The 18,171-nt window shown below is 34.7% G+C and overlaps 1 protein-coding gene across 1 annotated transcript in view; it reads right to left on the bottom strand.

Annotated features, from left to right (window-relative positions):
• ACBD6 (acyl-CoA binding domain containing 6) overlaps positions 1-18,171 on the bottom strand; it is a 131,585-nt gene that overhangs the window by 49,942 nt on the left and 63,472 nt on the right. Inside the window, exon 6 of the mRNA XM_069459385.1 lies at positions 11,553-11,642. Coding sequence (XP_069315486.1) covers positions 11,553-11,642 — 90 coding nt within the window. The remainder of the gene's footprint in view (positions 1-11,552; positions 11,643-18,171) is intronic.

Genomic DNA, 18,171 nt, shown 5'->3' with positions numbered 1-18,171 from the left:
CTTAACCCAGACATAAAAAATTATTTGAAAATGTAAAGACTATTATATAAGAATATTCACATTCTGGGATGTAGTTTTTGGTATTTGATAATGAAACTGTAAAATTTTTAGAAAGTATAAAGAGAATCCTAAAACCATATACATTACCAATTGATATTTTTCATGTAGTAAAAACCCTTTTACTTCTTTGTTTATTGAAATTCTGATTTTTTATTGGCTCTAGGGAACACAAAGAAATTATTTAATTAGAATGCCTAACTAGCGATTTCAATATTAAAGAAAATGCAAAATTAAAGCACAAACTCTACCCTCAAATTGCCAATTACAAGTGTATTTGGAAGGAACATACTTATAAAAAGATATGCCATAACATAATAAATCAGCATTTTTATCAATTGGCATACATTAAAAATGATTCCTGTACTGAAAAATGAAATAATTATATTTTTTAAAATTACAGCCGTTGGACTTAATCTCCATCTTCCCCTCTTCTCTCCCTCACTGCCACATACACATTCACTTGAGTTCTGTAGAGTATGGTAAAACTTGATTCATTTTAGAGAAGAGTTTTACATTTTCCTATGGAAAGATGCTATACTCAAATACTAGCAAATATTTCTTCCTCAGCACCCAATATATATTAGTAATCTAGGAAGAAAGGAAAACTGGTTTGAGGAGTAGATTCTTTACAATGTGTGAGAGAATCAAGGATTAAGAAAATAATTTAAAGCCTAATGCTGTTTTCACAGTGATCCACTCAGCAGGAAAAGATCTAATGATAAAATGTATTGTGTTTTTGGCAAAGAGCGTCTGTTTTCACACCTGACTCTCATTGACGTGTATATTCTTAAGTGGAATTAAAGCAATTCTTTAGCAAATCATACAGGTGATTTAACAAATTAGCCCAGGCTTTTCAAATGACTCTCTAATTAGGATCACAAGGACACTATGTGAGAGAAAACAGGAAAATTCAACATACTTACCCCTTCATTTACAGATGAAATATTTGAAATATAGGCAATGACTTAACATCATATAAATGGTATAGGAATTATGTTAAAGTATAGTAATCAGAGATCTAAAAATCTCAAACATTATTTGCAAAAGTCATATAAATAGTAAACACTTCATAGCAAGCAAATGTTAAATATTTAAGAAATTTAACAAGAAATGTGCAAAACCTATATCAATAAAAATTTTAAATACTCCTGAAAGAGTATTTAAAAGTAGATTTGATCAAATGGAAAGACATACCTTATTCTTGGATAGCATGACTAAATATAAAGATGTCAGTTCTCCCTAATTTATAAATTCAATGCAATCCCAACAAAAATACCAATAAGCTATTTTTACAGAGTTACACAAATTGATATTAAAATTTGTATTTAAAAAATGCAATATCCAGGAAAACATTTAAAAAGGAAAACTATGAAGGAGAAACAGCTATTCCTGGCATTAATAACTACTATAAAGCCTTCTAATTAACATAATGTACATGAACATGAGCAAAGGGACCAGTGGAAGAGACTGTAAAGACCAGAATTAAACTCAGACACATATGGAAAAACAGTATATGACAAAGGTGGCATCTCAAATCACTGGGGGATGGATTTTTAAATAAATGGTACTGAGACAACTGGGACAACTTTTGGAAAAAGACAAAATTAGATCCATATCTCAAACCATACATTTGGGGAGCTAAATATAAACTATAAACCCACATAAGTACTACAGAAAACATGGAATTCCTCTTTAACCTTGGTGTAAGAAAATGCTTTTAACTATGACTTAAAACCCAGAGGCAATAAAAACAGTGATAAATTTGACTACATAAAAATAAAAAATTCTTACATGGCAAAAGATATTATAAACAAAATCAAAAGACATGAAAAAGTGGGGGGAAATAGCTGCAACATATGCTACTCTTAAAAATTGAGTCACAAAAAGCCAAAAACCTGATAGAAAAATAAGAAAAAATGTGAATAAATAATTCACAGAAAAAAAGCATATAAAAATGGCCCTCAAACATATGAAAAAATGTAACAACTCACTCATAATTGTAGACATGCAAACTAAAACAACACTGAGATACCATTTCTCTACAAGATTGGCAAAATTTTAAAAATATAAGAGCACAGCCAGGTGCAGTGGCTAACGCCTACAATCTCAACACTTTGGGAGGCTGAGGCGGAAGGCTCACTTAAGCCTGGGAGTTCAAGACCAGTCTGGGCAACATAGCGATACCCTGTCTCTACAAAAAATACAAAAGTTAGCTGGGCATGGTGGCATATACCTATAGTCCCAGATACTTGGGAGGCTGGGGCAGAAGAATCACTTGAGCCCAGGAGTTTGAGGCTGCAGTAAACAATGATCATGCCACTGCACTCCAACCTGGGTGACAGAGCAAGACTCTGTCTCTGGGGGGGCGGAGGGGGGGGGATGGAGCACACAATGTATTGACAAGGCTGTAAGGAAACAGGCTCTCTCAAGTATTGCTGGTGGGAATGTAAATTAGTAAACCCTCCTAAAGGGAAATTTGATAATATCTAACAAAACTACATGCATACCTACCTTTTAACCCAGTAATTCCACTTTCAAGCATCTACCCTGAGGGTACACCTCCAATAATATGAGAATACATAAGCACAAGGATATTAAATGCAGCATTGCTTGTAACTGCAAAATATTGGAAACAACCTAAATGCTCGTACACAGGAAAGTGGTTGAATAAATCATCCACAGAAAGGCGCACTATGCACTGTGGATAAAAAGGGAAGATCTCTACAAAATACTATGACGTAACTCTAGGACATACTGTTAAGTGAAAAAAGTGAAGAGCAAAAGAGTATCTATAGTATATACTACCTTTCACGTAACTAAGAAGGGGATATACGAAAATGTACACGTACCTGCTCATTAAGACAAAAGAAATCCAGAGAGGATAAATCAGAAACAAAAGAGACTGGTTACCTATAGGGAATGGGTGAGAGAGGAGTAGAAAAAAGGGGTGGGAGTGGTGGAATGGGACTGGGGTAGCAGAGATGAGAAGGAAAAGACAATTCTTTGGGTATAACTTTTTATACAGCTCTGATGCTTAGATCCATAATAATGTTTCACATACCCCCAAATTATTAATAAAAAATTAAAACCAACCATGTATATAGAGCAAACCTAAAGTGACACACAAACACCAACAAATGAACCTGATGTGAAAAGCATAACTATAGTGAAGAGGGTGGAAAAGAAACGAACTTAAGTAGCTTTGGAAAATAGTACCTTGACTGGCTACTCTAAGGCTAATGGCAAAACAAGCCATACGTAAGTGTTTTAATCTAGTTAGTACACGTGTTTCGTGCAGAGGTATGGGTTAGCAATTCTGAAACTCCTTTATGTGTATACTAAAGTTGAACAGAATAAATATTAGAAATAATGAGAGCTGAGTTTCTTATTGTTAGAGAAAAAAGTTATAAATAAGGAAAGACTAAACTAAACCCTGTGATGGTGGATTGTAATCAAAGGTGTCAGTATAAACGCGTGGTCTTAAATATATATACAGATAGACAGATACAGAAATACAGTGTGTGTGTATGCATGGATTAGTATACATACATATACTTCCTACATATATTCCCAGCTCTGACTGCTGAGAGAACCAAGAAACGATGTCATTTCTATAGGAATGAGCACACCTAGTGCCTAGATCTTCATTTCTAAACATATTTTCCGATAAAAGGAATGAGTGATCCAGGACTGGGATAGGTAAAATACAAGATAATCGTGGAATGAGGGGGAAATATCAGTTCTTCCTTACAGTAGAATTCCAATTAGCAAATGTAGAAGAAAAGAGGAAAACAGAAAATCACCATTAGACAAATACCACAATAATATTAATAATCATCACAGACAAGCTCCACTGACGGATGCTAAAATTAGTGGGCAAGGGTTTGAGGAGAAACAGGATTTGCATAGTCTCAAAGTATCTCCCCCAATACTAATCAACTACAAAGGAAAAGACTATAACTTTACAGTAATCAGCCAGACACTACCATAACAAAGGATCAAGGTTAATATCACCGATAAGACATATTAACATTATGAACCCCTTAATGTGATGCACTGAGAAGGGCACATCACTTCTGTTGACATTCTTGCCAAAAAATCATAACCTAACCAATCAAGAGAAAACATTAGACAAACCCAAAGTGAGGAACAGTCTGTAAAACAACTTCTCAGTTCTTTTTAAAAGTGTCAAGATCATGAAAGACAAGGAAGGACTGAGGCTCTGTTACAGACTGGAGGAAACTAAGCAGAAACAATAAGCAAATCCAAATTAGGTGGGATACTGGATAGGATCCTGGAACAGAAAACATTTTTGACATTTGTAGAAAAACTGTTGAAATTTAAATAAGGCCTGCAGTTTAAATAATAGTATTATACTAATGTTAATTTCCTAATTTTGACAATTATATTATGGTTATATAAGAAGTTAATACTAAGCAAAGCTGGGTGAGAGGTATACAGGAACTCTGCACTATTTGTGCAACTCTTCTCTAGAGTCTAAAATTATTTCCAAATAGAAAGGTTTTTTTGTTTTCTGAGACAGGGTCCCACTCTTATTGTCCAGGCTGGAGTGCAGTCACATGATCACTGTACCCTCAAACTCTTGACCTCAAGCAATCTTCCCAACCTCAGCCTCCCAAAGTGCTAGGATTATTATTTTTTAAAGTTTTTAAATAATCTTTATTTTTTTTAAAGTTAATATATGCAGTATAGGAAACTGAAAAATACAAGAAGCATAATAAGAAAGTCATCCACAATCACAAGCAGTTTACAGTTTGATATGTCCTTCTAGATCCTGACACATACACAAAATCCAATTTTACGGGATTGAGATTGTGCAGTATGTATCATGCTTTTTCACACATCATGAATATTTACCAGTCCAAAATCCCAAAGCTCTGTGAGTATTTTGATGACCAAGAATACACTACACCAACTCAATCTGTTAGGAAAAAATGTAATCCTGCCTTTCTTGGGACAAAAATTTTGTAGAAGACAAAAATGGCAACAGGCCTCTAGATAAAATTACTGGCAGAGTTCTGATTAAAATACTGCATTCCGTTAATGTTCAATTTAAAATCAAACATAAAGCAACAGAGTACACTAAGTGTAATGTTCCTAAGAGGATTCATTATCAGATCTATACCATTAAAATATTAGCAAGAAGGTATGTTTCTATTGAATTACTTAATGTATTTTTATAGTATAGCCAAGAGATGCACATACATCAATGGCTAACATCAAAACGTAAATATGAACACATCTGCATACTTCTTTTATACTTCCTTCTGCCCCTCTGCTGCCAATCTAATGAACAAGTCCTAATTTACACTGCTCAGAGGTGGTTTAACAATTCCATGTCGAAGATGCATCTTTTCTATCAATTATAACAAAAAGATACTCACAAAATGGCTAATTCACTGGTTCCACTTTTTATCATATGCTGTCACCTCAGAACATCTCCAAAGCTTAGATGTTGCAAAATAATGAACTTTGTTCACGATAAACACAGATACTTCACTAAAAATGCACATACAGACCAATGGTTATAACTTAAAATCGTCTTTTAGATATGGCGATACTAGCAAAGAGCCCTTCCCTTCTTCACCCTTTCTCTTCTCCCTCTTCCCCCACTCCAGTGACTACGTACAGGACTAAGTCTAGCTCCAAGAGGTGGATTAACAAAGGTCACTCCCAAAACACAGTCCTTCCTAAAAACTAACAAAAGACATATATAAACGGATTATTTAACTACTTCTACTTTTAACATACTTTGAGCATTACCATTTCCTTTCATACTCAGCATATAATAGAACAATGGTTAACTAATCTTACTCACTGGCACAGAAGGGTTCTCTGCATACTTACTCCTCTCCCCCCTCAACACCCAGTGACAACATACTCTCCAAGACATCAAGTTTAACAATTCCATTCCGCAAATGCAACCACTCCTATGAAATAACAAAAAACACTTAAAGAGTGTTACTTTAGCTCTTTACTTTTAACATATGTTGTGTACTTTTAAACATCTAGAAAGACCATATGTTTCAAATAGGACTTGAGTTTTTTCCCCACTATACACAGTAGCAGTGAATGTACACACTCATAACACAAGCTATAATTTCAAAATGTCCTCTAAATAGGAACATTCTGGCCTAGAACACTTCCCCTTCCTATCCTCTACCAACCCAGTGGACAGGTCTAAGTATCTGTAATGCATACAGGGGATTTTAACAATTTTACTTCCATAAGTGTTTAAGAACAGTCTTTTCTATGAATTTTAACTCAAAGTCTACTCAATGCATTAGTTTACTAAACTCTACTTTTATCATACACTAACAACCTCTTGGGGTTCTGGAAATGTTCTTATTTGACACAGGTGGTAGTTACACAAGGGCGTGTGTGTGTGTGTGTGTGTGTGTGTATATATATATTTAAAAATGCACTGAGTTGTATCCATAAGATTTGTATACTATAGCTACCTCACTGAATTTATTTTATACCTCAATAATTTTAAATAATAAAAAATATTTATAATATTGTATGAAGTAGCTTTAAAATATATTATATACACATAAGTAGAAAAAAATAAAGATAAGAATGAAATATATTCAAATTTCATAGTGAAGAAGTTAAGAGCTTGGGCTATGGAGTTCAAATCTAGGCTTTGTCACTTGTGAGCTCTTTGACTTCTTCTTTTTTTTTTTTTTTTTAATAGAGCCAGGGTCTCTTGCTCTATCACCCAGGATGGAACTCCTGTGCTCAAGGGATCCTCCTGTCTCAGCTTCCTGAGTAGCTAGGACTACAGGTGCATGCCACCATGCCCAGCTAATTTTTAAATTTTTTTGTGGAGATGGGGTCTCACTACATTGCCCAGACTGGTCTCAAACTCCTGCCCTCAAGAGATCCTCTAGCCTTGGCCTTCCAAAGTGCTAGGATTACAGGCATGACCCACTGTGCCTTGCCGATCTATGACTTCTTTAAGCTCCTGTTTCTTCATCAGTAAAATGCAGACAGTAATATACCTATATTATGGGATTGATGCAATGACTAAAAGAGACAATGCACATAAAATGCTTGGCACGTAGTAAATACTAAGAAACTGTTTTATATCCTACTCCTCACCCCCCCAACATAATACCATGTAATGGGATTACAGACGGTTTTATTTACTGTTTTATACTTTTCTCATGTTTTTGAAATCTTTACAACACACAGATAGCCACCAAAATATTCATTGAGAGGGCACGATGCTCCACGGTATTCTATAAACCATAAGCTTATATAATTTATAAATCATAGAGTCCTTGAATATTTCCACACCACTCAACAAAAGTTTTTCTTTTGAACTGTGTAACACTTAGTATGCAGTGCAGACGGCTACGCCACAGAAGCCCCTCCTCCTCCTCCCCACCCTGCTTTTTTCCCTAATGCTACCTTACAACAAATCTATGAAAACCTACTAATAAATCGTCAGCACTCAAATATCTTTTAATGTGCTTTGGGAAGCAGTTTTAATCTTTCTACAGGGCTTAAAAAAATCAGTTACTCAAGAAGTCAGAGAAGAATACGTGTGTGTGTGTGTGTGTGTGTGTTTAAGCCACATCCTAATCCCAAATGTGGTAAAAACCTGACTTTCAGAGTTGAATTAAAAATACCAAGCAGTTGAAGAGACAAAACTGTTTCTGTAATACTGCCAGATAACAAATGAGATCTATAAAAGATCTTTCTTAGAAATAAAATTACAAGTTCCAATTCCATCACAGTCACAGAACATAGAAACCGCAGTGCAATAAAAGAATGTACAAGATACAGTGAAGGGTAAAAATGACAGAAAAACACAGAGCAGACTTTGACATATCTCTAATTACTACTTCATTTCAGACTAATGGTAAAAATTAGTCTTCAGATAGTTGATAACATCAGCCTGTCTGTGCTGGGTTAGTACCAAGATCTGTGGCCAAGCAAATACTTCTAATAAAATTGATTTCTCTTTTTGGCAACCAATAGGCCAGTCAATAATAATGTTGTTTAAGAAAGATTGAGTCATGAGGGAGATGAAGCTTTCCTTCCATTTATTATGTTTGTATTGTCTATATTTGAAAAGAGTTTTCAATAACGAAACCAAAGAAGAAATTACAAGAGAAAGAGCTATTCTGAGAACTAATCTCCAGAAGCCTTCTGACTTGGAAGTATGTTAGCAACTCAAACTTAAAAAGCCAAAACATCCTCTTAACTGAAGTTAGATAATATAGATTATTATTGCCAATAACAAACGAAAACTAAGGCTGGCAGCTACATAAAATGGTCATATAAATACAAAGGGGGGCAAGGAAACATTGTGCCAGGCATATAGTCCTAACCAATCCATCCTAAAAACCTACCTGGAACTTTTACTTTGCATTCATTATATTATAGCTGGTGTTCAGTTAAGAATGTTCTATAAAGTCATGTAAGGTAGTTTTTGGATTGTTTTTCTTATACCATTCAAACAAATAGAATACAAGAAAGCCACAAGGCAAAAACCTCAGGCAATGCCTAACGTGGGGACATTTCTCTCTAAAATACCTCAAACAGGCCAGGTACAGTGGCTTATGCCTGAAGTATCTGTGGGACATCAAAGAAGAGATACATGTGTCTGAAGTTACTGACTGAGATCGGGGTTGGTGATAAAGATTTCTTCTACTTTCTCTGTGAAATAGGAGATATTCTAGAAATAAGAAAGACTAGAAGACTTGGTAGTCAAACTTAATGATAGTATTACCATGATTTATAGTAACATCAGGATTGTGTGAATTTTTTTTTTTTAAATCTTTTCCCAGAACCCAGGTGTAGATGTGCAGAAATCAGGCAATTGGATCAGTCAGAATTAGAGATTTGCCAGGTGGCTATGACAGTTGAAGAACAGGAAATGTCAATCAGGATAACAGTGTGAAAGTAGACAAAAAAAAGTTGAACTGAAATGGAAGAAGGTGGATAGTCAAGAGACAGGAGGATATCCATAAGGTCAGAGAAGAGATGTAGAGTGGAATGAACTGGAGGGTATAATTAGAAATGAAAATTTCAGACTTGACAGAAAGATCCAGGGTGGGCCTATGAGGCCTGGGGGACTAGAGGGGAATGGATGTATATGCCAACAAATATGTGTAAATAAAAAGCATTTTGTATCTAACATAATTAAAAAGCAAACTCCTGGAATAAGACAAGTATGTCCACTTTTGCCACTTCTATTCAACCTAGTACTGGAAGGTTGAGCCAGAGCAATTAGGCAAGAAAATGAAATAAAAGGCACTCAAATCAGTCCTTAGGATGGCTATTATCAAAAACACAGAAAATAACAAGTGTGGACAAGGATGTAGAGAAGTTGGGACATTTGTGTATTGCTGGTGGGAATGTAAAAATGGTGTAGCTGCTGTGAGAAATGGTATGGCAATTCTTCAAAAAAATAAACACAGAACTACATGATCCCAGCAATTCTACTTATGGGTATATACTCAAAAGAAGTGAAAGCAAGCACTTACGCATTTGTACACCCATGTTCATAGCATCATTATTCATAATGGCCAAAAGGTGAAAAACAGTCTCCAACAATGGCTATTTGAATAAAAAAACTGCGGTAAATATACACAATGGAATATTATTCAGCATTAAAAGGGAAGGAAATTCTGACACATGCTAAAACATGGATGAATCTCAAAGATTTTATGCTAAGTGCAATAAGCCAGTCAAAAAGAGACAAATATTGTATGGTTTCATTTATATGAGGTACCTAGAGTAGCCAAATTCATAGAAATAGAAAGTAGAATGGTGGTTTCCAGGGGCTGGGGAAAGGGAGGAATAGGGAATTCATGTTTCACGGGTGCAGCGTTTCTGTTGGGGAAGATGAAAAAGTTTTGGAGACGGGTGGTGGTGATGGTTGCACACAATGTGAATGAGGTTAATGCCACAGAACTGTACATTTAAAAATGATTAAGGCCAGGCACGGTGGCTCATGCCTGTAAACCTAGCACTCTGGGAGACTGAGGCGGGAGGATTGCTTGAGGTCAGGAGTTCGAGACCAGCCTGAGTAAGAGCGAGACCCCATCTCTACTGAAAAATAGAAATAAATTATCTGGACAACTAAAAATATATAGAAAAAATTAGCTGGGCATGGTGGCGCATGCCTGTAGTCCCAGCTTCTCAGGAGGCTGAGGCAGAAGGATTGCTTAAGTCCAGGAGTTTGAGGTTGCTGTGAGCTAGGCTGACACCACAGCACTCTAGCCCAGGCAACAGAGCAAGACTCTGTCTCCAAAAAAAAAAAAAAAAGGTTGCAATGTTAAATTTTATGTTATAGATATTTTGCAATAATAAAAAAAGAAAGAAAGAAAACATAAGGATAAATCTTAATGACCTTGGATTTGGCAATGGATTCTAAGGTATGACACCATAAACATGAGAGAAAAAAGAAATAAAACATAAATTAGATTTCATCAAAATTAAAAACTTGTGCATCAAAGGTCAGTATCAAGAAATTGAAGAGAAAACTCACAAAAAAGAGAAAAAATATTTACAAATCATATATCTGATAAGGGTCTAGTATCTAGAATATGTAAAGAACTCTAACAACTCACAAACAAAAAGACAAACTCACTTTAAAATGGGCAAAACATTTGATTAGACATTTCTCCAAAGACGATATACAAATAGTCGATGAGTATGTGAAAAAATACACAGCATCATTAGTCATTAGGAAAATGCAAATCAAAATCATACCACAATGATATATCACTTCATACCCACTAAGATGACTACTAAAAAAAGGGAAAATAACAAGTATTGGTAAGGATGCGGTGAAATTAGAAGTGTGGCATAGCTGGTGAGCTCCTGTGGAAAACATTTTGGAAGTTCCTCAGAAAGTTAAACATCAAATTACCACATATGACCAAGCAATTCTACTCCTAGGTATATAACCAAAAGAACTGAAAACAGGTGTTCAAAAAAAACACATGTACACCAATGTTCATAGCAGCATTAATCACAATTGCAAAAAGGTAGAAACAACCCAATTATCTATCAACTGATGACTGCATAAACAAAATGTGGGATAGATTTACAATTCAGCCATAAAAAGGAATGAGATACTATTACATACTATAACATGGATAACACTTTCAAAACATTATGCTATGTGAAAGAAGCCAGACACAAATGACTATATATTTTATGATTCCATTTATATAAAATATCCAGAGTAGACAAATTTATAGAAACAGAAAGCAAATTAGTGGTTGCCAAGGTCTGGGGTGAGGGGGGAAATAAAGTGACTGCTTACTGGGTACAGGGTTTCCTTTTGGAGTGAAAACAATGTTACAGAACTCCGTAGTAGTGATGGTTGCACGATGTTGTCAAATGTACTAAATGCCATTGAATTGTACACTTCAAAATGGTTAATCAGGTAAATCTTATGCTATGTGAATTTTACTTCAATTAAAAAATAAAAGCTCCACTCTTACCTGACAGTTAATGTCAGCTCTATATTGCAGTAAGACTGTGACTAGTTCTTTATGTCCTCGGTCACATGCCCAGTGGAGTAGAGCTCTACCCTAAAAACACAGAAAAATAGAAATGAATGATCCAGTTGTGGGGAGGTGTGAAAAATTACCTATGGAGTACAATGTGCACTACTCAGGTGATGGGTACACTAAAAGCTCACGCTTCACCACTACCTAATATATATAATGGAATTCAACCTGGACCCCCTAAATCTATTAAAATTTAAAATGTTTTTAAAAATATAATGTTTTAAGAAAGACAAAAGAAATATGTAAAATAGGTTAATTATTCTAAGAATGACTGATTATAAAAATGTGCCATGGGAAAAGCAATAGACAATCAACTAGAAACCCTGAGTTCTACTTCCGGGTCCATTATGAACTCGCCCAATGACTTCTTTCAGTCAAATCAGTTTCCTCACCTACGGAGTGGAGATGATAGTAATAACAATAATATCAATAAATTTATCGAATAAATGAGCTATAAGAAAATGCTTTGTAAATTGTACTTTATAATAAAATACAGTTTTTTTAAATTCTGTTCACTTCTGGTGAAAGAAATCTTATGAATAAAAAAATGAGCACCTAAAACCTAGGTAGAAATAATAATCTAAATGTACTATATCTAAATTTTCTCAAGTTTACTCCTTAAAAAGAATATTTAACCAGTTTGAAAATAAGCGTTCTCCTTAATATTACAAATTTATACCTGTAATAGCTCAAAACACTAGTACCATCTACTAGTATTTATCAACAGTTGACTGTGAAAACTACTTGTAAAAGACAATGGACGATTAATTATTAAGAGATAAAGTACTAAATATGAAATATTAACCCTTGTCTACCAAAGACTCACAGTTACTATTACATGTGTTATTTCTATTCTCTACTGTCAGAAAATCTTGGTCTAGTTAATGAAAGAAGCCTACCTGGTGAAAAACAATAAACAAAACCCCCAAAGCTAAAGGCTTTTCTTAAGAAATGAGTGATGTGTGGCTTAACACTACTTTTTGAGGGTGGTAATGATGTTGTCTTTTATAAAGAATGGAATGTTTTCCCACATTAAGTTGAAATCCCTGCTTTATGTCATTTTAGATAAGATTTAAATAGACATAGGCTGCAACAAGGATGGGTTTAAAGTAAAAAGCACTTTTCAAGAAAGCTTTCTAAACTTGCCTGTATTCTATTTTATCATTCAGACTCTTCACATACCTATTAGTTCAACTAATTAAACCGGGGATCTATTCTTTAAACAAAAAAACAGAGTAGGAAAACTTCTTCCCTACAAATTGTCCTCTTATTTTGCTTGATTTACTTTTATTTACCTGTGAATATCTGTTTTCCAATAGGCTTATACAAAATCCTAAAAAGGAGGAAAGCAGAAAATTTGAAAATGTGGACAAATCACTCACAATTTGTTGTAGTAGCAAAACTATTTTATTTTACCTTGTTCGGAGCCCACTAAGAGTTTTTGAAAATGGAGACAATTCCAAAAGTCCAGTAAAAAATGTATTGTTGAGTACTAGAACAGAGTTTCTCATGTTAAAATTTCTGTAGCTCTAATGTGACCTGCTGTTACTAGGGTAATAATTCAAAAATCCTCCATATGAACAATTAGACATTTTAATGAAACCCTCTGAACAAATACCAATGAATAAAATGTTCTATAGTTCCATGTAACTGTTTCACAGCTTTTACATTAAAAGAATCAGACAAAATTTCAAAATTATTTTTAGTTCTAATTGTAAGTATATATTTTATAAACTATTAACAAGAATTACTGCATAGTTAAAATGATGTGTGATATGCTCACATAGGGCACTTACCAGAACTATCTAATAATAAAGTAGGAAAATATAATATTAATATATCTAGTACTTTTACCACAAGATGTACAGATAATTTCTATCTTTCAACTGGGTAGGTTCCTGATTTCTCTTTACGTTTGACCCATTATGGTCATATCAACTAATGCTAAAATATAAATCCTTAGCTGTTTCAATGGCAAAGCAGATAAGCAACACATTTTACTGTTAATGGCAGTTATATTTTAAATTTCCCATATGTGGTGCCAAAAATTTACTTTAGGGGAAACACCTATGACTGGACCTCAGTACTGATTTTCACTTTGGATATATTTTCCAGAAGGGTGGCACACATATAGCAATGTTTTAAGAAGGATGATGTGCTCTCAGACATTTACACTATGCTTTTTAACACGTTTTTTGACCTGCAATGCAATTAATTTTTGTAACACATTATTTTAATGGTACACTAATTAACCTTGAATTAGAATGAATTCTCTAACAATGACTTTCTGTAGAAGTGCTGAAGATATCTACATTAAGACCACCTAATGACTAATATATTCTGTAGTACTAAAATGCTTCAAAACAAGAATAGAATTAAACATACTTATAAATAAACATAGATTAAACAAACCAGACTTTGAAACTTTTACCTTCAAGATGCTATTTAAACGAACAAACACCAGCACAATGAAGTATCTAAATGTGATACCTTTTTACTTCTTCAAATTATAAAGTTCCCGTAAACATGTTCTAAGATTATTATTCAAGTAATAACATAACCAGTAATTTGAAGAGATGATATCCTTATAACTAATTATGACAAAATCAGGAAGTAAACACATTTCTTTCCTTTCTCTTTGTTAACCACAAACATACATAAACCAATACAATATAATCAGTAAATTATTTTAGATACAGGATACCAAAATGTCTCCTCCACAAAGAAAACCATGAATTAGGTACACATTAAAGCTATATTTGCTTAAAGACTTTATCCAAATTTATGAAATCTTTTACCTATTTTTATACATAGTTGTTTTATCTTTTGACATAAGTGATATAATCTTTCATAAATGTTAAAGTTAAATTTATTTTTATTGCTACTTCAAAAATTGACAATTCTTTCTTTGTTTCTAGTTTTCAAAACTCTTCTGGAAAAATATCCCAGAAGTATTTAGGACATTGGTGGGGCAGGGGAGTCATTATTAGAAGGAATCTTTGGCCACCAGAAGGCCACAAGCACTGTTTGGAGAGCTCTGGATAAATTCCGGAACTCAAATACAGTAAAATACAAGGAGAGAAAAAGAGTTCTCATCTATTAACCAAAGGTGCTAATACCATCCTACTGCAGACAGACGAATGACTCTAAAGTGCTTTCAAAGTGCAGGGTAGCAGCTAACCTATTAAGTGGTATTACTTTTATGCCTTCTGGAAAATATAGAGAGCAGGTCTTAATATTTTACATGCTTCTTTGATATCCATAGTTACTTGTCCTTAAACCATACAGAATTTTTTTAAATTAGAGTTTTCTCCTGGATATCACAAAATTAAATGAAAAGCTATTCTATTATAAAATGGGTCATGTTGTCATAGTATTTTCAGATCAGATACAAAGTACCATACATACAGTAAATAAAAACATGGCAAATTTGGTATATTTAAGTTTGTAAGAATTATTACCTTGACATTCTATCAAATATGTATGGTTATGGTACTGCCTAATTTGCAAATGAAATACTGCAAACCAAGTGGACCTGAATTTCCCTCTGCAAAAAATTTGGGTGTCAATTACAATTGTAGTAGACATTAACTACTAACAACCTATAATGTCTCCATCTCCTTTATATCCTATCCCTATCTTCTACCCTTTGCAGCACCTGCTGCTGCTATAGCAGCTGGCCCACCGTGAGAACTCCTCTACCTGCAACCACCAGAAATTACATAATGCCTCCTACTTCCACTTCCCTCTCCATAATGAAATGACAATGTTGTTTCAAAAACTCCGACAGGAGTAAGATTGGGAGACAGTTTAAGATCTCAAGATATACCTAGCGTGGAAGCCAATGGTTCCTTGTGGGATTTACCAGCATTAAAGAAAACCACACACCAATACGTGTGATACACACTTCAAATTGGCAACTATTTGATCCCTTTCACTAGCTAAGATCTAGGATAGGGAGGGGTGGTATTGCTAAGTTGTCAGGGAATTGAGAAAGATTTAAAATGCACTACTTTTAAAAAATCCCTTCACAAGCATTTACTAAGCCATAATGTTAGTGACTTAAAAGTGAAAGAATAAATGAGGGAGATATTATTTCATCCTGTATAAAACAGGTAATAACAGCAATAATAATAGGAAGTTGCCATGAAAACAGCCCAGATATCCATGATATATTCACGTGATAAACATTAATCAGCAATATAAAAGAAGGAAATACTAATCCATAACGATATGGATGAATCTCAAAAACATGCTGAATAAAAGAAGTCTTACACATGCATATAATTCCATTTATATAAAGTTCTAGAACAAGCAAAACTAATCTATGGTAAAAAGAATATCAGAATAGTAGTTATCTTTTGGGGATTAGGAGAAAGGACTGGCTGGGAAGGGGCATAAGAGAACTTTCTGGGGTGATAGCAATGTCCTATATCTTGACAGGAGCTTCAGTTATACAGGTATATGCACTTGTCAAAATTCATCAAATGTGTACTTAAGATTTGTGCATTTCATTGAATATAAATGTTATCTTAAAAGAAAAACTACTGAATTCTAGTTAATTACATGCATGTTAAAGCATTTAGAAGGAAGCGTACTGTTGTCTACGTACTCTAAAATGCTTCAAAAAATAAGAAGGTTGGTGGACAGATAGATATTGATAAAGTTAAGTATAGCAAAATATTAGTGGTAGAATCTAGGTGGGAATACAAATGTTCGTTGTAAAATTCTTTCAACTTCTCTGTATAACATTTTTCATAATAAATTGTTGAAGAAAACCCAAAATGTTTACACCCATGTTCACATTAATAACAAAAATATGAACATCATTCACAATAGTCAAAAGGTGAAAGCAAACCAAGTGTCCACTGATGAATATTTGAATAAAGAGAATGTGCTGTGTATATACATACAATTGAATATTATTCAGCTTATAAAGGAAGGAAATTCTGACACATGCCACAACATAAACGAAACTTGAGGACATTATGCTAAGTGAAATAAGCCAATCAAAAAAGAACAAATAGGCTGGGTGTGGTGGTTCATGCCTGTAATCCTAGCACTCTGGGAGGCCGAGGCAGAAGGATCGCTTGAAGTCAGGAGTTTGAGACCAGCCTGAGCAAGAGTGAGACCCTGTCTCTACTAAAAACTAGAAAAACTTAGCCAGGAAACTAAAAATAGAAACAAAAAATTATCTGGGCATGATGGCAAGCACCTGTAGTCCCAGCTACTCAGGAGGCTGAGGCAGGAGGATCACTTGAGCCCAGGAGTTTGAGGCTGCTGTGAGCTAGGCTGCATGCCATTGCACTGTAGCCCAGGCAACAGAGTGAGACTCTGTCTCAAAAAAAAACAAAAAACAAAAAGGAACAAATATTGTATGATTTCACTTATATGAGGTCCCCAGAGTAGTCGAATTCACAGAGAAAAAGAAAGTATTATAATAGGATGGTGGTTTCTAAGGGCTGGAGGAAGGGAGAAATGGGGAGTGTTTAATGGGTACAGAGTTTCAGTTGGGGAAGATGATAAAGTTGGATGGTGGTGATGGTTGCACACAATGTAAGTAGAGTCAATGCCACAAAACCGTACCCTTAAAAATAGTTGAAATGGTAAATTTCATGTTATGTTTATTTTACCATAGTAAACAAACAAAAAAATAAGTTGCCAAAGTTCATAAGACTTAAACTACTTTCACTCTTTTCTGATTTTGTATTAAATATGAGTTTATAATGTAAAGTATAACCATAGGCTTGATTTTTAAATGGCACTACCTACATTAATGCAAATGAGCGTAACAGTTTGTAGTGCGTTTCTTAATCATGAGTGTGAATAAACAAAGTTCCTTCAAATTAATATCTCAGTCAACTACACCAGCCGTCTCAGACCTTTTTGGCACCAGGGACTGGTTTCACGGAAGACAATTTTTTCACATACTAAGGGGGGGGGATGGTTTCTGGATGATTCAAGCGCATTACATTTATTGTACAGTCAAACCTCTCTGCTAATGATCATCTGTATATGCAGCTGCTCCCGGGCACTAACATCGCCACCTTACATCACCAGGCATTAGATCCTCATAAAGAACACAGCCTAGATCCCTTGCATGCGCAGTTTACAGGAGGGTTCACGCTGCTGTGAGAATCTAATGCCGCTGCTGATCTGACAGGAGAAGCAGCTTATGCAGTGATGCCAGCGATGGGGAGCAGTTGTAAATACAGACGAAGCTTTGCTTGCTCGCCTCCTACCGTGCGGCCCAGTTCCTAACAGGCCACAGACCAGTACCGGTCCTCAGTCTGACGGTTGGGGACCACAGACTACACAACTAAAATAGCATATACTCTAAAGTAGAAAGTTATTTAAGAGGATATAATTTTGTCTTCCTTCCTTTCTCGAATCTTAAATAAAAGCATAAATTTAGCCTCAGTATACTGACTCTGCCTCTTAAATCTTTTGCTTTCCTGTTAGGTTAATATTGTCAGTTTTGCCAGAGTTTAGAGCAGCTTCTCAATCCAAAAGCATGTAAATTATATTCTGACATGAGCCACAAATTTAA

Source organism: Eulemur rufifrons, chromosome 27, assembly GCF_041146395.1.
Source record: "Eulemur rufifrons isolate Redbay chromosome 27, OSU_ERuf_1, whole genome shotgun sequence".
Classification (NCBI taxonomy): Eukaryota; Metazoa; Chordata; class Mammalia; order Primates; family Lemuridae; genus Eulemur; species Eulemur rufifrons.
The sequence above is the reverse complement of the archived record's forward strand: the minus strand, read 5'-3'. Positions and strand labels throughout refer to the sequence as shown.